Source organism: Aquarana catesbeiana, linkage group LG02 (assembly GCF_042186555.1).
Source record: "Aquarana catesbeiana isolate 2022-GZ linkage group LG02, ASM4218655v1, whole genome shotgun sequence".
In the NCBI taxonomy this organism is placed as follows: domain Eukaryota; kingdom Metazoa; phylum Chordata; class Amphibia; order Anura; family Ranidae; genus Aquarana; species Aquarana catesbeiana.
The window spans coordinates 201752920-201776123 of NC_133325.1; the positions used below are offsets into that span (position 1 = coordinate 201752920).

A 23204-nucleotide genomic window follows, 5' to 3' on the forward strand; every position below is an offset into this window, starting at 1 on the left:
AATCTGGACCTGACTATAGACTTTAAACAGTGTCTTAAGCAGAATCCTCATCTATCAACAATGATGATTCAGAAACCTTTAAAGGATGAGTTCAGTAAAAGTAAAAATTGAATTCAATAAATCTCCCACCCCCTGTCCTGAGTGCAGAATGACCCAGTTAAATACATTCATACATACATACCTTACTCCCTGTTCCAGTAATCTTGATTGTGCAACCCTACATGATAATGCACAATCATTTCTTCCGAAAACCTCCCCGACGACTCTTCTTAGTGTACATGTGTGCTGTGAAAGCCATTCATTCCTTTAGGTGAGCCTTATTCCAGCTGTTCTGTAGAAAACGGCACATCCATAGGAATGAATAGAGCAATGGCACACATGAGCACTAAGAAGAGGAGCTGGTTTGAACGTTTTTGTGATAAAAGCTGTGTGGTTGCGAGCAAGGGTCACATAGTGAAAATCACTGGAACGGGGAGAAAGGTGGGAGATTTATTAAAGTCAACTAACAGTAAACTTGTCGAACCTGTGTCTAGACTATGCATACTAAGGCTACAGTCACATGGTGGTAACGCAGCTGTAAAAATGTTACTGATCATTAGGCAAGGAACAAAAGTTCCAACATGAATGATCAATAAATAGATCCATATTTGCATGTGTAAAAATTGTCCTTTCCTTTTAATCAATGGTATATATGCATCATGAAGATTTCTGAATTTTTTCTTACGGATCTGAACACAGTGCATGTTTTGAGAGGTACCTGCAGCGATCTAAGCCAGAAGTTTGGCCCCTCCTTCTTCCCCGCAGACTTCTGGGACACATCAGAGGTTCCAAAAGACCGCAGGACCATTGGCAAAGCAGATTGAAGAATCGGCTCGGGTGAGGACATTGCTGGCTCCCTGGACACGTAAGTGTCCTTATATTAAAAGTCAGCAGCTTAAGTATTTGTAGCTGCTGACTTTTAATTTTTTTGGGGGGGGAGCCTGGAGCTCCACTTTAAATAAAAAATGGTTGCAACTGCATCTTTTTATGGGTGTGTGAATGATGCCCAAAGTGTTTACATATTCTAAACAAGCAGGAAAACAGTTTAAAACAAACCATTTTCACACTTGTAGCCATATGCATCATTCTATTGCACCAGAAACTTGGTAGCCTGCCATCTCTCTAATGTAAACACACATCAGTTGTTTCTAAGCTAAGAAACCAACTGAAACTGAGGGGCGGTTCACACCACAATTTCTGCATTCTGGATGCATTTCTGCATGCACAGTTTTAATGCGTTCCGGACTGTTTTTCATCTCAATTAAGGACATATGCATTACGGTGCATGTTTAATGCTTTTCGGTGTATTCCTGTGCATTTTTCATGCATTTTGCCACGTTCCAGATGCCTTCCATACAGAAAAAATTCAGCATGTTTTGTTGACTGCACTGGAACGCCCTGCACTGGTGTGAACTAAGGCCATTGGAATACATATTAAACGCTGTTCATGCATTTTTGATGTAGAATAAAAACATACTGGACTGCAGCTGGTGTGAACCAGCCTTGAGTCTTTGTTGTGATCTTTGAGGATCTTTGACAAGGAATTAGTTTACATTACATGTAGCTAAATAGGCGAATAGGGCTTGTTTTAACGTTAAGGATGAATTCCACTTATTTATTTACCAAATCTGTTTGTGTATGTGAACATCACAACATTTCTTATATTGTTACCATACAATCCAAAATCAGAGCTTGTATACATCCGGATAGAGGAAATTTGTCAATATGTCTGTAGAACCAAGAAAGTTATTCTTACTGTGTACAGCAAGTATTTTCCATTTTAGGTTAATGATTATATAAAACAAGCCCTCTCTGACATCTTTAGCTGCAAACACTGTGGAGTAATTCAGCCTCATCATTTGAATGTACATACCATAGCCTGGTTACAGTTACACTTTAGATATTTCCAACCACAGACCCCCATCCACTGCACTTTTCAAAATAAAAGTGTGTGTGTGATGATAAAATCCCTAACCTGGGCTCACATGAAATGGGTTGAATGATGCTTGCCATCAATCAATCTGGGAGACTGGCAATATCCAGGGAAAGGAAGTTTTGTAGGGGATACTTCCTGCCTGAAGGTGAGTTTTACAGCTGCTTTTTGTTATTTTTAAAACTGGACTTCCACTTTAGGTGCTATCACAGCTAGATTAATCAGGCCATTGATTCTTATTATGATGCAAAAATAAATAAGCCACTGTGTGCCTCTTCCCAAATTAGTCTACAGTGGTATTGTGTAAACTGGTCTTACAGTAATTCTTCTACCAACATGCTTGAAAAAATAAGACTTGGTTTCTAGGATTACATGAAAGTAAACATGAGAAGAACTATGTGTGATGAGCCTTGGTGGTGACCCTCAATTTCAAATATAATGCATAATATATTCACAGTAAAACCAACCTAAAGCTCAACTCCAGCCAAAACACAGAAATGTATAGCTTTCGGAAGGGTTAGGACCTATGTTGTGTTGTTATTGTTGCCAGTGTCCTCTTTTGGGTGATTTCTCCTCATTTCTTAAATTATATTTAGAGGACAAAGACAGGAGTAGAAGCCTAAAGATGTGTTGACCCTTCATTACTCTATTCAAAACCTAAAAATAAAGATATAGCTTTATCTATAAAAATATGGCTGTTAGTTAAGGAGGAAATGACAATAGCTTTTGAGAAATTAAAAATCTCTGTTGGGGTTTTCCCTGTCCTAGAGACACAACAGGAATTGAGAGAAAGTCTGCTCAGACAGTTGTCACCAGACCAGGTGTCCCCATTGGAAAATTTCCCCTCACCTTTGTTCTGGTGGTTATTGTAAATTTCCCATCACTTTCTGTCCCAGTATGGATGATTACCAGGACATATAGCGAGGAGACTCTATTAAATGAGGACACAGACAGCAATAAACACAATGAGAGATGTTCTAATCCTCCCCAACTCTACAAAAACTGAAAGGTTTTGGCTATACAGGAGAGGATTACAATATGGTCTTGAAAACACTTGAAACAGTGCTGCTAAACCGCATATTTTGTAGCCAACAAACAATCATGTTCAAGAGTTGTTAAGTTGGCAGCATTTGACCTACCTCCAACAAAGTCTTATTGAGAGCTGTGGGAATCCACTTCATATGCATTAAAGGCATTTGGCTTTATGTCTCTGATGAGAAATTCACAAATCATAATTTGGCAATTATGTAGATTAGTAGCTCTGACTATCTGATCACTATGCTTATCCCTAAACAACGACTGAAGTACTGGAGCCAAAAACAGCAATAACAACCTCTATATTTTTCTTACTGAAGGTACCATTAAATGTGCCTGCAAAATCGTTTTAATATTTTATCATATTTTATCTAAAGCCTAGCTTAAGCTAAAACTTATTTAATTTTCGATGGGGGGGGGGGGGGGACCTATACTTAAGGTTTTTATTGACATCTTTGTCCCCAATTGTGAGATTTAACTCCACTTTCTGTCAAACTTGGACACACCCTGTGACAACTGCATCCCTAATTTCTTATATGATCATCATTGGCACAGGAAGTTACGAAGAATCTCCCCAGTGGGGCTACAGACAGAAATTAAATCCTGAAAGTAATTTTAAAGTAGATCTAAAACCCTAACTAGATGACATTGAAGTGATATTAAAGTCTTGTTTTTTTTTTTTTTTTGTTATACTTACTTGCTATGTGCAGTGGTTTTGCACAGAGCAGCCCAATCCTCCTCTTCTCGGGTCCCTTGCTAGTGCTCCTGGCCCTTCCCTCCTGCCGGATACCCCCAGAGCAAGCAGCTTGCTTTGGCACACGCGAGCCAAGCCGCTGCTCTGTGTGTCCATTCAAACACAGAGCCGAGGCTCAGCCCCGCCCCCTCTCTCTCCTCATTAGCTCACTAATTTTGATTGACAACAGCGGAAGCCAGTGGCGCCCACTGCTATGTCTCAGCCAATCAAGAGGGAGAGTTCCGGACAGCCGAGGCTCTTGTGGGATATTTGTGCAACATTGGTAGATCGAGATGGGGCTCGGGTAAATATTAGAATGGCTGAAGGGGGCTGCTGCGCATAGAATGCATTAAGATAAAAAGAAAGTTCTGCCTTGAGAACCATTTTGATTTACTTAAATTGGTTGTAAAGTCAGAGGTTTTTATATCTTAATGCATTCTATGCATTAAGATAAAAAGCCTTTAGTGTGCAGCAGCCGTCCCAGCACCTCTAATACTTACCAGAGTCCCCTCTATATCCAGCGATGTCCACAAGTTCCTTGGCCATCCGGGACTCTCCTCCTGATTGGCTGAGTGGGGCTCCATGTCTGAATGGACACCCGGAGCTGTGACTCGGCTCGGGTGCCCCTATTGCAAGTTGCTTGCTGTAGGGGCACACAACAGGAGGAAGGGGACAGGAGCACAGAAGAGGGCCCCCAGAAAAGAAGGATCTGGGATACTGTGTGCAAAATCACTGCACAGAGCAGGTAATTATAACATGTTTGTTATTTTTAGAGACAAAAAAACAAGACTTTACAATCACTCTAAAGTAGTTGTAAACTATACCCAGTGAAGTGACTGGCCTCAGGTGATACATAGAGATGAAAAAATCTTCCTACTGCACATCAGTTGCACCTGTTTATCTGCAGTATTTTCTTTATTATAGCCATTTAAAGAATTTTTAAAGCTTGTCTGAACTTGAAAGTAGGGGGCAGGTAGCTGAAGTTACACTCTGCATTGCTTAGTGGAGAGAGCTCTGAGAACTGATTGGAGAGAAATGACACCCCCCCCCCCCCCCCCCTTCACACAGCACACAGGAACAGCGCTGAGATTGTCAATCAGCAGTAGATCCCTCCCCTGTCACCTTTTTTCTCTTGGTGTCAAGAAAACTTGTCAGAAGTGATTAATGCTGATAGCAGAGGAAGGGAGCAGCAGACAGAAATTACACAGTGCTCTGGACTGAGACAAGTACACACTATAGAGGGGTATGCTTTGTTCTTATGTTGTGTGTGAGGTTTACAACCACTTTAAAGTGGATGTAGACCCTCTCCTATACCCAATGAAGTGAATAGCCTCAGATGATACACAGAGATTGAACAAATCTCCCTACATACGTTTTACATGTGTATCTGCAGTATTTCCCTTTCTACATTCTTTAGAAAGTACGCATTGTGTCACAAATCTTTCTTCCTCATTCAGCACTGTGATGGGAGTCTGGGCATACACTGTGTGAGAGCTGATTGGAGGAAAGATACATACCCCCCCTCCACATAGACAGAGGAACAAAGAAACTTGCTGAGCTGCAATCTGAATAGACAAGTTCTCTGAGCTCACTCCCCGACAGAAATTTCCAGCTGCTTTTAACTCATGTGTCGGAGGGCTTGTCAGAAGTTATCATGCTGATAACAGAGGAATGGAGCAGCAGAATGACACACGACTTAGAGCTTTGGAGAGAGATAAGTAAACACTACAGATATATGTAGGTCAGATTTCATGAATGGGGTTTACAACCACTTTAAGTGCTGTGCATGTTCTATGTATGTTCCTGTCTACATGCAAACACTCCAACAGCAGCTGCACATCATTTCTCAAGATGAGCTTCCTGATAATGACCATGGTGGAACATGCCTGCACCATAAGCATTGGCACAGCCCCTTCTAGTCTCCACTAGAAGTGCATCTAACAGGATAGCAATTCAGAAGAACAATTTAGAGGAAGCAACTATAGCTTTGTCATTCCATAACAGGAAGTGCCTGAAAGGGGACCTCCATGCCAGGATCACCAGGTATTTGGCTTTAAGAGGACTTGCTAAATAAATGATCTATGGACTACTGGCAGTCTTCAGATTGCTATGGAATAAGCAAAAAAAAAAATAATAAATTAAACTAAGCTATTAGCCTTTAAAAATACTTTTCTCAAATATTCCTTCACACTTTTTCTGAGCAAAGACATTAGCAGCTGAATACATTGTTGGAATCTATAAACCCTATAAAAAAGACAGTTTGACTTTTTCACAAAAGATGTCCCCTGATAACATCGTAATAAGAAAACGGAAAATTTATATCAAATACTTACCGTAATTTTCCTTTCCTGATAGGCTCCATGGCAGCATACGTGTGGGTTGACCCCGCCTCCATAACTACCCAATAGGACCCCTCCCTATAAATTTCAGCTGTGGGCTCTCAGCCGTGTTTCGTAACTAGCCTACTCCAAGCATTGGGAGGGACTCCTGCTGCCATGGAGCCTATCAGGAAAGGAAAATTACGGTAAGTATTTGATATAAATTTTCCGTTTTCCTGACAGGCTCCATGGCAGCATACGTGTGGGAAATAACTCGCCAAACACACCCGGGTGGGCACAATGCTGAGCGAGAAAATAAATTTATTTAACACTGTCCACTGACAGCACTTTCAAACCAAAATTAATGGATGACAAAGCGGCAGGTTCAACACAATAGTGAGAAACAAACGTATTGATAGATGACCAGGAAGCCGCTCTACATATAACTTCGGGTGCGACATGAAGAGAAGCCGCCCACGAGGTTGAGATACTCCGAGTTGAGTGTGCAGTCACTGCCTCTGGAGGAGCCAAGCCCTTCGCTTTATAAGCCCTTTGAATGGTCTGTACTATCCAAGCAGAGATGGATCCGATTGAGGCCCGTTTTCCTCTATTTTTCCCTTGCAGAAGAATGAAAAGGAAGTCCGTCTGTCTAAATGATTCCGTAGCTTCCAGGTATTGACTCAAAGTATGTCCCACATCAAGGGGATGAACTTCTTGACCTTCTGTTGTATTAAAGGTAGGCAATACAATTTCCTGATTTTCGTGAAAAATAGATGTCACTTTAGGGTTTGAGCCCAACATGGGAATTAATACTGCTCTATCCGGGAAAAAGGTCAGGAAAGGCTCTTTGGAACCTAAGTTCCTGATTTCAGACACTCTCTTGGCTGAAGTTACTGCCACCAGGAAGACGGTCTTGAGTGTGAGGTCTCTAACTGATAGAGGATTATCAGGATCTGTTCCAAGCGTGGAAAGGAAATCTAGAACAAGGGGAAGATCCCATTTGGGGAATCTCGGTTTCCTTTGAGGTCTTAGCCTGATAGCACCCTTGAAGAATTGGCGAACCAGGGCATGGTTAGCCCATGAAATTCCTGTGAAAGCCGAGATGGCTGATATTTGCACACGAAGGGAACTTACTGCTAGAGGCAAATCCAACCCTGTTTGCAGAAAGCTGAGGATATCCTGGACTTTTGGAGAACCACAAGGATTAGGTCTAGAGGCCATGTGCTCTGTGAACTTGGACCAGATACGTTCATACACTCTATTAGTGCTCTTCCGTCTGGCATTCAGAAGCGTCGGGATGGCTTCTTCTGGACAACCTAAGGCTTCAAGCCTTCCCCTCTCAAAAACCAAACCCTGAGATGTAGATGAGCAGGGCATGGATGCAGGATAGAACCTTGGGACAGAAGATCCGCCCTGAGAGGCAGAGGGATTGACTCCCGATAACTGAGGAGAGATAAGAGGGGAAACCATGGCCTGTTGGGCCAAAACGGTATCACTGCCATGACTTCCACTTCCTCTGTTCTGAGCCTGCGGAGAAACTGGAGTATCACAGGTACCGGAGGGAAGGCATACGCCTTGTTGAACCTCCACCGATCCGTGAGGGCATCTATCCCATATGCTTGGGGATCCCGGAACCTCGAGTAATACTTGGTGAGTTTGTAGTTGCATGGGGATGCAAACAGATCCACTTCTGGAGACACTCCCAGTGTCAGGAGCCACTTGAACACCTCTTTGTGCAGGGACCACTCGTTGTTGTCCATTTGAACACGGGACAGAAAGTCCGCCTGAACATTCTGGACCCCCGGAATGTAGACTGCCGAAATGTTGGACAGATTCTTCTGAGCCCAGTTCATGATTGGCTCCACTTCCCTTAGGAGGGACCAGCTGCGAGTCCCACCTTGTTTCCTTATATAGGCCACCGCGGTTGTGTTGTCCAACCGGAGCATCACTGAGGAGTTCTTTATCAGATGGTAGAAGGATCTGAGCGCCTGAAAGGCCGCTCGAAGTTCCAAAATGTTGGATACAGTCTTCTGAGACGGCGAGATCCATCTGCCCTGAGCCACTTCTGACAGGCAATGAGCACCCCAGCCCCGATTGCTGGCATCTGAGGTCACTGTGACCCATGTGATGGGAAGAATCGAATGGCAATTGCGGAGATTTTTCCCTTGGAGCCACCAAAGGAGAGACTCTCTCATGGATGGAGTGAGAAGGATGCACTGATTCTTGCTGGGAGGATCCCACTGTTGGAGAAACCCTTTCTGGAATGGGCGAGTGCGCCATTGAGCCCACTTCACCATGGGAATGGTGGCTGCCATTGTGCCGATCACCTTCAGACATTGAAGAGCGGAAAGGTGAGATGAAGCAAGAGTCGAACGGATCCTGTCCCGGATCACCACGATCTTCTCCTCTGGTAGCGAGATGGTGCCCTCTAGTGTGTTGAAATGGGCACCTAGAAATATGAGAGACTGAGATGGAATCAGGTGACTTTTCTCCAAATTCAGGAGCCACCCAAACTCTTGGAGAGTGGAAATTACTAGACTCCTGTGCTTTAGAAGCTGACCCTTGTCCTGGCCTAGAAGGAGGAGGTCGTCGAGATAGTGGTGAAGGCGAACTCCTTTGACTCGGAGCAGAGCAACAACAGCCAGCAGAACCTTGGAAAACACCCGAGGTGATGTTGTGAGACCAAATGGAAGGCAGGTAAACTGTAAGTGTTGATCGCCTACAGCAAAGCGAAGGAACTTTTGGAAGTCTGCCGCCACTGGGACATGAAAGTAGGCGTCTTTCAAGTCTATTGACACCAGCCAATCTCCTAGATGAACCGATTGTTGAATCGTTAATAGTGACTCCATCTTGAATTTTTCCTTTCGGATAAACCGGTTGAGATGAGTCAGGTCTATAACAGGCCTCCATGTGCCGTTCTTCTTCTGTACCAGAAACAGAGGAGAATACATGCCTTCTCCTCGTTCGCTATCTGGAACAGGAATGGCTGCGTTTTGAGCTAATAAAGAGCTTATGTAAGCTAAAAGAACTTGTTTCTTCTCTTCTGAACTTGGAAGATTTGTTGGTATAAATCTTAGTCTGGGAGTGCTGTTGAAAACCCAGGTGTGGCCTGAGGACACTGTCTTGACAGTCCAGAAATCCCGAATTGAGGCCGCCCAAACATGCCGGAAGTGGAGCAGACGAGCCCCCACCTGACATGTTTGAGCGGGCCCAATTTCAAAAGGACTTAGTGGAGTCCTGGTTACTGGTAGAAGCCCCTTTTGTGGGCTTTTTAAAAGAGGACTGCCTGGATTTCCAGGATCTAGAAAATTCCCGACCAGGCCTATAACTACGTGCTTCCCTTGCACGGTCGGTGTTCTGCGATCTTGAAAAGGTGCGTTTTTGATTCTGTAAACGCCTGTCTTGAGGGAGGAACCCCGATTTACCACCCGTAGCCCGGGTAATGGCACTATCCAGCTTGTTGCCGAAGAGGGATGAACCCTCAAATGGAATACGGCACCAAGCCTGTTTAGAGGCTGGATCCGCCAACCAAGGTCGCAGCCACAAGGCCCGACGGGCGGTGACCGACGACAACATCACCTGAGCCACTAGGCGAACAATGTCAATAGAGACCTCCCCCAGAAAGGCAGAGGCAAGCCTGATTTCCTGAATAGGGGAGCTCTTAGCCGCTTCTTCAGAGATACCTCTAAGAGAATCATTCACATTGTCTGACCATGCCTCCAAAGCTTTAGAGACTGCTGCTAAGGCCAGAGCTGGTTTGCACACTGTGCCTGCTGTCAGGTAAATCCTTTTTAGGTCAGCATCAATCCGTCTCTCTAGCGGATCTTTAAATGAGACTGTATCTTCAAGAGGCAGAGTCACATATCTCACAAGCCTCATTAATGCAGCATCTACCAAGGGAGCTGACTCAAGATGTTTAACCTCTTCTTCCTTGAAAGGGTATAGTTTTGCGACTTTGGATTGCATAGAGCTTTTTTTATCTATCTTGCCCCATTCTTCAAAAATTATAGCTCCCACTTCCGTGAGGAAAGGAAAATAATGACGCTCCTTGCTGAGCTGTTTGAAAAACTTTCTCTGTTTAGCAGGAGAAATAACTGGATCTTCCCAAACCAGAGCGTTTTTAACCGCTTTCACCAGAGAAGGAACCAGGGCATATTCAAAGCCCATCCCAGGATCATCTGCTTCTGACCCACTATCTGAGGGGGGAGCTGACTGGTGGCTAGGTTGAGAAGACTCCCACGTCTCAGGAACTGGACCCTCTTCTGACAGGGGAATCAGTGGATCTTGAGGAGAATCACGAGGCTTTGCAGCGTCTCTCTCCTGCAGTGATTCTTTCACAACTCGCTTGATTAGAGTTTCCAGGTGTTGGTCTGCACCTTCCCTCTCATTAGCTGCTTTAGAAAAACAGCGGTCACAGAGAGACTTGCTGGCAGGAACTGGGGCCCTGCATCCCCAACATATTTTCTCCGGTCCCCTATGAGATGAGGGGGGGTGAGGAGAGCCTCTACTGTGGTCTTTAGACTTAGAGGATGAACCATGGTGTCTAGAGCCAGAGGAGGAATGCCGGTGGTGTGATTTAGATGACCCGCTCCTTCTGCGGGAACTACTTTGTCTTTGATCAGACCTAGAAGGGCTAAGGAAAGAAGGAAGACAGGAATAGAGAGAGAGAAAGGCACAAATCAGAATGATGCCCTACACTCCGCTCTCTTCCCCCCAGCAGGTAAGTAAAGAAATATACTTTCAAATCCTACCTGCTGTGAGAGGACTGGCCACCAGGAGGCAGTGAAGAGTCCATGGCTGATGCTGGGAATCACTGCAGGTGAACACAGAGTAAATCAGATACACCAGGAAGCAAAACAGCAAGCACAGACCCATCTGTACTGCACTTACCTGGGGAAGGCTCTGCAGATGCTCAGGGAAGTCGCCGCTATGCCCACGATCATTCCCGAGCTCTGCAAGCTTCCCCAGGCTTTTAAAATTGACGTCACGGCCGCGCCAGGCCCACGGTCGTCGTGCGCATGCGCGAAACCAGGCCTCGCTTTCGTTCCGGAACTGCGCCTGCGCAGAACGCAGACAGAACCCGGAAGTAGAGGGAGCGGCGGCTGGAACGCACAGGGAACCAGCCGCTGCATAGGCAATTTGACAAAGAGCATACAGAGAGAGAAAAAACAACAACAACAAATATATACACTGCTGCCATGAAGGCGATATATGCTCACCACCACCTACGATCGACTCGGCCGGAACATCCATACACACACCGGGCTTTTGGCAGATAATGGCCACCTGCATACTGCTAGGCAATCGGCCTGTGCGCGCTTTTCATTCAAAAATTACTCCAGCTCTTCAGCGCTTACTCTGCAATACACTCCATACCCTGCTAACAGTCAAGGCTTATTGGAGGGATGAGACATCACATCAGTCGGCCGATACGATCGCGGGACATCGTCTTCAGGTAGGAGAACCAAACATCAGGTCCTACGGAGGAGGACAAAAAAGGAACACGGCTGAGAGCCCACAGCTGAAATTTATAGGGAGGGGTCCTATTGGGTAGTTATGGAGGCGGGGTCAACCCACACGTATGCTGCCATGGAGCCTGTCAGGAAATATCTATTACAATTAATCAAATTACTGTTCCAAAGATGTGTTTCTTAATGTTGATCTCAGTAAAAGAACACCGCCATCATAATTACTGACACCTGTCAAGAAGCTTTGCAAGGTCCCAGCAGACACAAAGTTGAGGGGGCTGTTCCATTCCAAGAAATCTCTGAGGCAAGGAAAGAAGGTGGAATCTCATCCAGGGATCAACCTGAAGGTCCACTTTTCAAATATCTGCCTGATGCAGGAAGGAGGCATGCAACTGCTTAAGGACTTGTAAATACAGACCTGAGAACAGAACCTGGGTGACTGTGTGGCTGGTAACCCCTTTGGAGCATTGTTGCAAAGGCTTGCCTGGCCTGGGGCATTGTCTATGGTGCCTCAGTGCTGTCCATTTCCCTGAGAATTGATTGAGAGGACTATCCTAATGGTGCGTACACACGAGCGTAATTTCCGTCAGAAATAGTCCGATGGGAGCTTTTCATCGTATATTCCGACCGTGTGTATGCCCCATCGGACTTTTTCCATCGCAAATTCAGACGGACTTAGATAGAGAACATGTTCTATATTTTTCCGACGGAACAAATTACTATCGGAAAAACTGCTTGTCTGTATGCTGTTCTGACGCACCAAAAATGACGCATGGTCTGAAGCAAGTATGAGACGGAAGCTATTGGCTACTGGCTATTGAACTTCTGTTTTCTGTTGTACGTCACCACGTTCTGAACGGTTGGAATTTGGTGTGACCGTGTGTATGCAAGACAGCTTGAGCGGAATTCCGTCGGAACTCCGTCGGAAAAACCTTCAGAGTTTATTCCGACGGCAAAACCGGTCGTGTGTACAGGGCATAAGAAGCAGCTTTAGAGAGAAAGGTGTCCTGTTGTTACTGTTCAACAATCTGGAGTATCTCACAGCTCCTTACCCTACCTAGGTTACTCAGCAATAAATACAAAGAAAAAAAAGGAGTAAATGCTGCTGTGTGCTTGGCTGCTGCAGCACTGTACAGAGAGAGGAATCTGGGATAAAACAGCGACCCTTGTGAGGGTAGTGCTACATTTAAAAGGCTTTTTTTCCTTGTTCCCAACAGCCAAATGAAGACTTTGCATAGGCTACTTAAAGGGTCACTTTAAGCCCGATTTTAGGCCATTCAGACAAAATACACTATAGAACAAATCTAATAATAGGAATGCAATTTTTATATTTCCACTATTTTTATATAATTACAATCTGTATACATAACATTAGCATTATTAGATTGTAATTCCCCGGGCTAGACAGTCTCCAGGATCCAAGTGCAACAATAAAATTCCCCAGACTGAAAATAACAAAAACAGTCAGACTAAACCTTTCCTACTATACATGTAAAAAACAGAAACCTCAAAACTCTGGGTGAACTGAAAATGTCAAAACCAGTGTGAATGGGTCACCAGCCAATCTACTGCTCTACTGTGCTAAGAAAGTGAAACAGGCACCTGACAAGCTGCTAAGGTCAACACAAGCAACTGTATTTCCTCTAGTTTTCAAGTCTGTCATTAAGCCCCTGTTCACACCGGTGCAGCTTTGAAATCGTGCTACTTCTGCCAATTTCATTGCGGCTTGCGACTTCATTTAACAGAAGTCAATGCAAATCGCAATGAAATCGACAAAAAGTAGTGAAGGAACCTTTTTCATAATCATTGTGACACGAGTTGCAGCAAAACGAACAGTTCCGTTGCCGGCAATGGGGTGCGGCTTGTCATGCAATTTGGAACTGTCAGATCGCATGACAAGTCGCACTGGTGTGAATGGGGGCTAAATAAAGTTCATTATGTTTATTATGTAAATGTAGTGTAAGCTCTGAGGTTCAGTACCATGAAAACAGGTGTTTGAGTTTTTTTCTAAATATGAGGCACAATTAAATGTGGTCTCTCAGGGCTTATTCACACAGGCACAGAACCCCATAAGTGTGAAGCTATGTGCAGGTAGCCTATATAAGTTGATGGAGATACAGGGGCTGTACGGACTCGCCTGCACAGGTAAGTTTGACAGGTACACCGGGAACGGGTTCAATTCACTTATACAAGCTGCATGCATGAAGCTACATGCTAAATAACGATAAACAAACAGCTTGTCACACTTTAGGGAGCTTTGAGCCCCTGTAAATGAGTCCTTAGAGACTCATTGTTATAGCTAAAAGACAAAACTTTATTTCACTTTGTATAGAGTAGGAAAGGGTTATAAATCCTATCAAGTTAATTTTTTTTACTGCTGGGGAGATTTAAACTCTCTTCTTGTCCTAGTGATCAGTAATCCGAATTGAAAACAAGGGAAAATATAACATTTTGAGTTGTCACTGGCACAGGAATAGAGCAAAATCTTTCCATGCGGACACTTGTTGCAATGACAATTTATAGAGGTTTTCCTTCACTCTTCAGGGATTTCCTCTTGCTTCCTGATGTGTCTATGGGTCAGGAAATAAGTGCAAATCTCCCACAGAGGATATAGGAGGATTTACTTACCTTTTAAAAAAAAAAAAAATCCAAAAAAATGGTCCCCTGCAGGATAACAGCATAATGTGCTAGTATACATCACATATTAGCACATTATGAAAGACTTACCTTAGACTGAAACCCTCCAGCAGTGCGCTGTTACCACTGACAGGGCTTCCATCTTCACCCGATCTTCCTTCTGGGTTCCTGGCTTCGGACTAAGCCACGATGACACCACATCACGGCCGTGGCACGGCTCCCTCAATGGATGGCACGCTGTCCATACAGAGCACAGTGCACATGCACCGGTGATGTCACCGGCTGCTACTATAGTAAATATTTCCTAAACGGTGGACATTTAGGAGATATTTACCTACAGGAAAGCCTTATTTTAGGCTTAGCTGTAGGAACAAGTTTTATTATTATTATTATTATACAGGATTTATCACACTTATGTGCGCAGTTGGCCGCATGATTTTAATTATATGTTTTTGCTCAACAATAGCGCTGTTTGTAGTTTATGTTTACTTATTGTTTATATATACTATTACTTTGTAATTTTATGTCTTTTTAAACGGCTGCTGTTTTTTGTGAACATTTAGTGTAGAAACTGAGTGTCTATACCTCCTCCATTCTATAGTTCTGCTCTCTTATCTTTGGACATTAATTTATCCATTTGGCGCTGAGCGGTGTGCTGCAGGCCCGAGCAAACCTTTCCTCCTATAGGATTTATATAGCGCCAACAGTTTACGCAGCGCTTTAGAACATTAGGGAGGACAGTACAAGTACAATACAATTCAATACAGGAGGAATCAGAGGGCCCTGCTCGTTAGAGCTTACAATCTAGAAGGGAGGGTCGAGTTATACAAAAGGGTAATAGCTGTGAGGGATGAGCTAATGGAGAAAATAGTGCAGTTGTTAGATGGAGGCAGGATAGGCTTCTCTGAAGAGGAAAGTTTTCAGGGATCATCTAAAAGTGGATAAATTTGGAGACAGCCTGACAGATTGGGGTAGGGAATTCCAGAGGATGGGCGAGGCTCGGGAGAAGTCCTGGAGGTGGATATGGGAGGAGGGGATGAGGGAGCTAGAGAGCAGGAGGTCCGGGGAGGAACGGAGAGGGAGATTAGGTTGGTATTTTGAGACTATTCTAGTGATGTAGCTGGGGGCAGAGTTGTGGATGGCTTTGTAACTTATTGTTAGTATTTTGAATTTAATTTGTTGGGTGAGTGGCAGCCAATGGAGGGATTGGCAGAGAGGGGTAGCAGACACTGAGCGGTGATTGGATGTGGGGCCGAAAGGAGAGTTCAGAATCCAGGATAACACCTAGTACCCTGACATGTGGGGACGGGTGGATGGTTGTGCCATTGCTCTTGACAGACAAGTCAGGGTAAGAGGCATGTGGGTTAGAGAGTGTAGGATGGGGTCAGAGGGCGACCGTAGCATATGAGAGGGAATAGGGTCCAGGGGACAGGTGGTTAGGTGGGCGATAGAAAGGAGTTTAGCAACTTCATCTGTAGTAGCAGATTTGAATAGGGGGAGTGTCAGTTGTACCTGTTGACATGGGGTCTTAGCTGGGGGAGATACCTGTAGACAAAGTAAACAATGGCGGCTTTACTACCATTCTAATGGCTTCCTTTTTTTAGTACCAGGCTGTCCTGAAGTCCTAGGACTGTAGGTTTCTTTTTATTTCCCTTTTTCCGTATAAGACAGCACTCAGGTCTAGTGATTAACCATTTAGGATCAGAGAACACCATCTAGATGTTTCACCCAGATATTTATCCAGGCCTGGGTGGTAGTTTAGGGCCACAAAAGTACAAGTGGAAATAAAATCCATCCTCCTAAGGGTCCCTACAGTATAATAAGAGCATGGAAAACACCAAAACCCATCTACTTGACCTAGTGACCAATGTCATCTGAAATGGAAAAGAGGGAAAATACAAATTTCGAGTTGTCACTGGCACAAGGAATAGAGGAAAATCTTTATATGTGAACTTGTTGCAAAGACAATTTAGAGAGGATTTCCTTCACTCTTCAGGGATTTCCTCTTGATTCCTAATGTGTCTATGGGTCAGCAAATGAATGAAATTCTCCCACAGAGGATAAAGGAGGATTTACTTACCTTTTAATGGTTCCTTTTTTTTTACTACCAGGCTGTCCTGAAGTCCTGAGTAGGTTTCTATTTACTTCCCTTGCCCCTATAAGGCTCAGTTCACACTACCGCGACCCAAAAGTCGCACGACATACGGTGCAACTTTGCCAGGTGACTTCCTGATGACTTGTGTGCTACTTTAATAGAAGTATAGAATATGAGTCAGATAGAAGTCACCTTAAAGTAGTACAGGAACCTTTTCTAAAGTCAGAGCAACTTCAGTAATGCTAATTAGGACAGCTCTCATTGACCAACATGGGATTTCACATGTGATGGGATTTGGGGTTTCACAAGTTGGATCCCAGGTCTTTGTCACTGCGAACCAAGCCTGAGACAGCACTCAGGCCTGGTGATTAACCACTTAGGTCAAAAAATTCTATCCAGATGTTCCAACTTATTCAAAACTACGGGATATTTCTCCAGGCCTGGGGGGCAGTTTGGGGCCACAGAAGTACAGGTGGAAGTTAAATAAATCCTCCTAAGGGTCCCTACAGTATGGTAACAGTAGGGAAAAATACAGGCCCACTTTAAACACACAGGTCTTTGGTATGAAAACTGTATCAAAGGAAGAATAGGTCTACTGTTTACCATTTCATCTCTAAGCTGACTGATAACATCGAAGAATCTGACTGGCTTATATAGGCAACAACGCTATTTTCTTTACAAAAGTTTTTATAAATCAGCATAAACCCATACAGTCAAAATATACCCATGATGTGAAGAACCACTCCAAACTTCATCCACTTGTTATCCATGGGCTATTAAGGTGCTGACTCCAATGAACCGTCTCTGCTCCTACTTAGGAAATATCATGATCCATAGTAAAATCATATTGCTTTATTCCAGTTACTACAGAAAGGGACTCTTATCTACTGCATATTTCCTGCATAAACTCATATAATAGGTCACAATATTCTAGTAAAAACACCACGCTGGCTTGACATTTTTATATAAGGAAGCACGATACTTTTTCAAACATTCCAAAAAAAGAATAAAATTCCCAGAAAAGAGAAGGAAATAATTCTATCTCATGCAGCCTTTATCACTCCAAAGCACTTGCATTCAATCTTTATTCCCTGAGTGTCATTTTCCACAACAAGTTTGCTTCTGATGGCTTTCTGTGAGGCAGAATAGCTGTATGAGTCAGATCTCTTATAAAATGTAAACAGTATCACCAGCACACTATTGTAAGCAAAAGACAATCAGTAAGACTTTCATTCATTGCCAGACAATGCAACGTTTTTTGGGGGTGGGGGGGGCTCAGGACCCCATCATAATAAAATTATGGCCCATAGGGAATTTTCTTTGCCAAAGACATTCTCTATACAGTACTTATTCAGGTATTATTATGTTTGGAAAAAAGTAAAAGTAAGAAAAGGCTGAGGTCCTTTAAAAAACAGGTTATTGTAATAAATCTATATATATCTATATAGATATATATACATATATCTATAGATATCTATAGATATATATTATATATATATATATATATATATATATATATAGATAGATAGATAGATAGATAGATAGATAGATACATAATATATCTATATATCTTTATATATATAGATAGATACATAATATATCTATAGATATTTATATCTATATAGATATAGATATATATATATATATATATATATATATATATATATATATATATATATATATATATATATATATATTACACACGCACACGCGCACACACACACAAACAACAAACCAACTTCATTCACTATGATTGTGCCTTCCCCTTGTTATGGAGGCTGCCTAATTTTTAAATAGCGCACAGTGTAGTAACCAATTCCAACCAATCAAAACACTTCTTTGTATTGGTCTGACTACAACAGACTGAATTCTGATGTGTTGCTGTTAGAAAAGAAAAAAATAAGAAAATACTCCTTATTTAATAATATTGCTGTACTTTTACCACCTTGTTTCTTTTTATCCCCACAACAGTACAAATTGCACTAAAGCAATCTATTATCAATTACCCAAGTTGAATCACTGAAATATTCATTATTACTCTTCACACATTACATTTCTATGTGCGCAATTATTTAATAAGTCAAACAGTCATTTAAAAAGTGCAATAACCCAAAGTTTTAAAATGCAAAATATTAAAAATAAATTCAGAAAGGATTTGAACATCTGCACTTTGACTTTCTTATTCGACTGCTTTATTCTTTAAAGTCAGCTAAATCTGAATTTTACTTAATCACACCAAAGGAACAATAGCATAATATATGTGTGTAGTACGTGTTTGTATAATATATCCTATACACAATATACGTTTGTCTAATATATGCTATACATAAAAAGTGTCACATTCACTTCCCTTTTGGAAAAGGCCAAAAAAATTACTATGTAAAACCCCACCTAACCTCCCACTAAAAAAGGCATACTTTGCGTGTCACCATAGTAATCCTTTGACTTTTGGGAATGTTATAGTCACACCATAAAAAAGCTATAACAAAACATGTTACAGAAAACAAACCTGGCAGACATACTTTCTCCATGTAATGGCATCTACAGGTAAAACCCAACATTCAATTAAAACCATTAATAATAGTTTTCAGTGCTATCAATGACAAAAATCCCATTTTCAAAGATGTAACATAATTATGAAGATCTTTATTCCAGCCATGTGACTGTCATTTTCCAATTCCATTAGACTGTCACTTTTTTGGAAATAAGGATCCTTTGTAAATGGAGATATGACAATGTTGCTCACCTTAACATAGAGAAAAAGCCCCAAAGTACAACTAACTTGCAGCAATGCCAGAAAGGTCAGGGCTACGTAGACAGACTTTTGATAGTTTGGCGTTCGTGCAATCTCCGGGGGACCCTCAAGTGCCGCTGCCCCCCTCAGGTACCCGCCGGGGCTCATCCCCACGCCGCTCTCCAGAGGAGACCCACTACACAACTTCTGCAGGGCGCACAGCTGTCACCAGATGAGCACAGTTGTGGCTAGCTCTAGCAATGATAAAGAGTACCTGCGGTGGGATGGACTTGGCAGCAACCAATCACACAGGGCACAGAAAGTTTTTACCAATATTTTGTGAACTAAGGCATCCCCTGCATCCCTTTAGATGAGCTCATTACTTGCACTGTGGGTCACTGGATTGTGTATTATGCCCACTGATCATTAACAACAGAATTCCCATTGTGGTAATTCTTTCTCCAAGATATCTCTTTGACTGCTGATGTGTGTGTGTATGTGTTTTATTATATGTATAGATAAGATTTGGTTTACTCATGACTTGTGTGGCTACTTAGGGTTAGTAAATCCACCATTATTAAAAAAAAAAAAAATGTATATAAAAATCTTTACGGGCTCATTTAGATGTGCTTTGAAATTTTTGATACCATAAACGAAACGCGCTGATAACCATAAACGAAATGCGCTGACAATGTTAACATGTGTTGATGATGCATTTTGTGTATGTTTTTGACACCTCTGTGTCACATTACTTAACTCTTTCCTGACACTTCCTCTGTGTTGGTTTGCTATTGTATGGATTTTTGTACTATCATCTCAGCTAGTAACACTTTCTAAACACATCTTAATTGCGCTGTAAATGTCATAGGGGGCGTTTATGGCGCGTTTGCTGCACATTTACATGAATGGAGGCATTTTGCGAGCCGTAAAGCTAGCTGAATGCTACATGTCAAATATTTTGGTGCAATGCAACACATACAGGACCATGTGAGCAACACTGTCTGTTGCAATGCACATAAGGGAGAGCGTTGACAGCATACCTCCCAACTTTTTGAGATGGGAATGAGGGACACCTATCAGCAAAAGTATGCAGGCATAGGACACACCCCTTGCCACGCCCCCTTAAAGGAGAATTGTACAAAAAAAACAAGATTGGTTAAACCCACAAGTGCTTCTTTTACCACTATCATTCCTTTATATTGGCTTTTGGAATTTACAAATGCAGCAATTTAGAAATCAGAAGAAAGGTTTAGCGCTGGAAAACACTTTTTGATAGATAAAAAGTGCATTTTATATACATCTATATAGATCAGATCAAAATGAGGGACAAATGAGGTGGAATGAGGGACAGAGAGATATTGCTCCAAATCAGGGACAGTCCTTAGAAATCAGGGACAGTTGGGAGCTATGGTTGACAGGTGTTCGTGAGGCTTCAAAAACACAGATGAAACGATTGCTTTTGACACTAGTATATAGTGTAGCACTTATATACCGGTTCACACAGGGGCGGCTTCAAAGTTGTCCGACTCTGAAGCCGCCCCATACAGCGCGACTTGCAAAACGACTTCTGTATAGAAGTCAATGCAAGCCGGTCCCAATTCACCCCAAAATAGTACAGGAGCCTTTTTCTAAGTCGGAGCGACTTGAGTCGCTCCGATTAGAACAGTTCCATTGCAATGCATGGAGTGCGATTTTTTTTTTTTTAAAATTGTGAAAAGGTAAATTTGTGCTACCCAGAATTAATGTGGAATAAACACTATTTTAAAGGAGCCCACACTTATTCCAAAGTCTGTGGGGTTCATTTACTAAAGGCAAATAGACTGTGCATTTTGCAAAGTGCACTTGCTTCAAAGCTTAGTAAATGAGGTAAACCTTCACATTACAAGGAATAACAAATCACCTTCAAGTTAAAAAAAAAAAAAACAGCATTTTTGCTTGCACATAAATGGATGATGGAAGTCATCAGAGCTCCCCCTCATTTACTAAAGGAGTTGTAAAGGCAGAATCTTTTTTATCATACTGCATACTATGCAGTAAGATAAAAAAACCTTCTGTGTGTAGCAGCCTCCCCAGCACCCCCCAAATTACTTACCTGAGCTCCTTATCTCTCCAGCGATGTCCACGATCCCCTCAGCCATCCAGTACACTCCTCCTGACTGGCAGAGACAGAGCAGCGATGCTATTGGCTCCTGTGGCTGTCAATCAAAGCCAGTCAGCCAAACAGGGGAGAGAGGGGCGGGGCCATGCAGGGGCTCCGTGTCTGAATGGATACACTGAGCTCTGTCTCAACTTGGGTGACCCCTGTAGCAAGCTGCTGGCTGAGGGGCACTCAAAGGAGGGATGGGCTAGGAGCAGCAAAGAGGGACCCGAGAAGAGGAGGATCCAGGCTGCTCTATGCAGAACCAACTGCACAGAGAAGGTAAGTATAACATGTTTATTTTTATTTTTTTTAAACAAGACTTTACAATCACTCAGGGTTGGACTGGGACACAAAAATTAGCCCTGGACTTCATCCAGACCAGCCCAGTTTAATTTTGAGTGTCCCCATCAGGACCCCCTTCCATCAGAGTGTACCCATCAGCACCCCTTCACATCAGAGTGTCTCCATTAGCACCCCCTTATATCAGAGTGTCCCCATCAGCACCCTCTTACATCAGAGTGTCCCCATCAGCACCCCCTTCACATCAGAGTGTCCCCATCAGCACCACCTTTACATCAGAGTGTCCCCATCAGCACCCCCTTCACATCAGAGTGTCCCCATCAGCACCCCCTTACATCAGAGTGTCTCCACAAGCACCCCCTTACATCAGAGTGTCCCCACAAGCACCCCCTTACATCAGAGTGTCCCCGTCACCACCCCATTACATCAGAGTGTTGCCGTCAGCACCCCCTTACATCAGAGTGTCCCCATCAGCACCCCCTTACATCAGAGTGTCCCCATCAGCACCCCCTTACACCAGAGTGTCCCCATCAGCAGCCCCTTACAACAGAGTGTCCCCATCAGAACATCCCCATCAGCACCCCCTTACATAAGAGTGTCCCCGTCAGCACCCCCTTACATCAGAGTGTCCCGTCAGCACCCCCTTGCATCAGAGTGTCCCCATCAGCATCCCCTTACATCAGAGTGTCCCCATCAGCAGCCCCTTACATCAGAGTGTCCCCATCAGCACCCCCTTACATCAGAGTGTCCCCATCAACACCCCCTTGCATCAGAGTGTCCCCATCAGCATCCCCTTGCATCAGAGTGTCCCCATCAGCATCCCCTTGCATCAGAGTGTCCCCATCAGCAGCCCCTTACATCAGAGTGTCCCCATCAGCAGCCCCTTACATCAGGGTGTTCCCATCAGCACCCCCTTACATGGGGGGGTCGCCATTACCAGCCCGTTACATCAGAGTGTCCCCATCAGCAGCCCCTTACATCAGAGTGTCCCCATCAGCATCCCTTACATCAGAGTGTTCCCATCAGCAGCCCCTTACATCAGCATGTCCCCCCTCTCCTCCCCTTCCCACATGTACTCACAGTTCTGAAGACAGATTCTCGTTCCTCTCACCAGTCATGTGATAAGTGACAAGTGATAAGGGGAGAGAGGAAGGAAAGTCTGCCGGCTGTCTATCTCCCCCTGCGGGCTGGAGGGTGCAGAAAGCCTAATCCTCTCTCCAGCAAGTGTCTGCAGCTGCTCCTTGGTGACAGAAGTCAAATCGCAATCACTTACTGTCAGTGAGGAGTGGCTCCAGGGCTGCGCATGATCGGCCCTTTGAGCTATCGGTCCACCGGGAAACTCCTAGTAGTCCCGATGGCCAGTACATGCCTGCAATCACTTAAGCTCTAGAGCAACTGCACTTGCAGAGGGCAACTGCACTCGCACAGTTTATTTTCCTTTAGTAAATCAACCCCTGTGTTTCTGTCTAAGTACCATAGGCATGCGCAGGGGGTGTGCCGGGTGTGCCTGGGGATACCCCAATCCGGGGGTCAGCAACCCATTGATCACAATCTACCTGTCAATTATGGGCATGTGACGGGTAGACCATAATCCTTCCTTTGCCGACTACCGGAACCTGGACAGGAGGGGCGGCAGGGACGGCGTTTACTGGATCTGATCTGTATTTTCCTCCTGCAGCCACTGAAAGTCTGCTTTTCTTCCCCTCTCCCTCCTGTCCTCATTCAGCATCAGGAGGAGGAAATACAGTGGGTACCATTATATGCCACCCCCA

At 43.6% G+C, this 23204-nt stretch overlaps 1 protein-coding gene across 2 annotated transcripts in view; it reads right to left on the minus strand.

The window, feature by feature from the left end:
* TNFSF11 (TNF superfamily member 11) overlaps positions 1 to 19292 on the minus strand; it is a 47201-nt gene extending 27909 nt beyond the window's left edge. The window contains exon 1 of one of the 2 annotated variants that reach the window (XM_073614196.1): positions 19005 to 19292. In XM_073614196.1, the coding sequence (XP_073470297.1) occupies positions 19005 to 19160 (156 nt within the window). In that variant the 5' untranslated portion in view covers positions 19161 to 19292. The remainder of the gene's footprint in view (positions 1 to 19004) is intronic. The other variant, XM_073614195.1, reaches the window with a different exon arrangement.
* Between the last annotated feature and the right edge of the window lie 3912 nt (positions 19293 to 23204).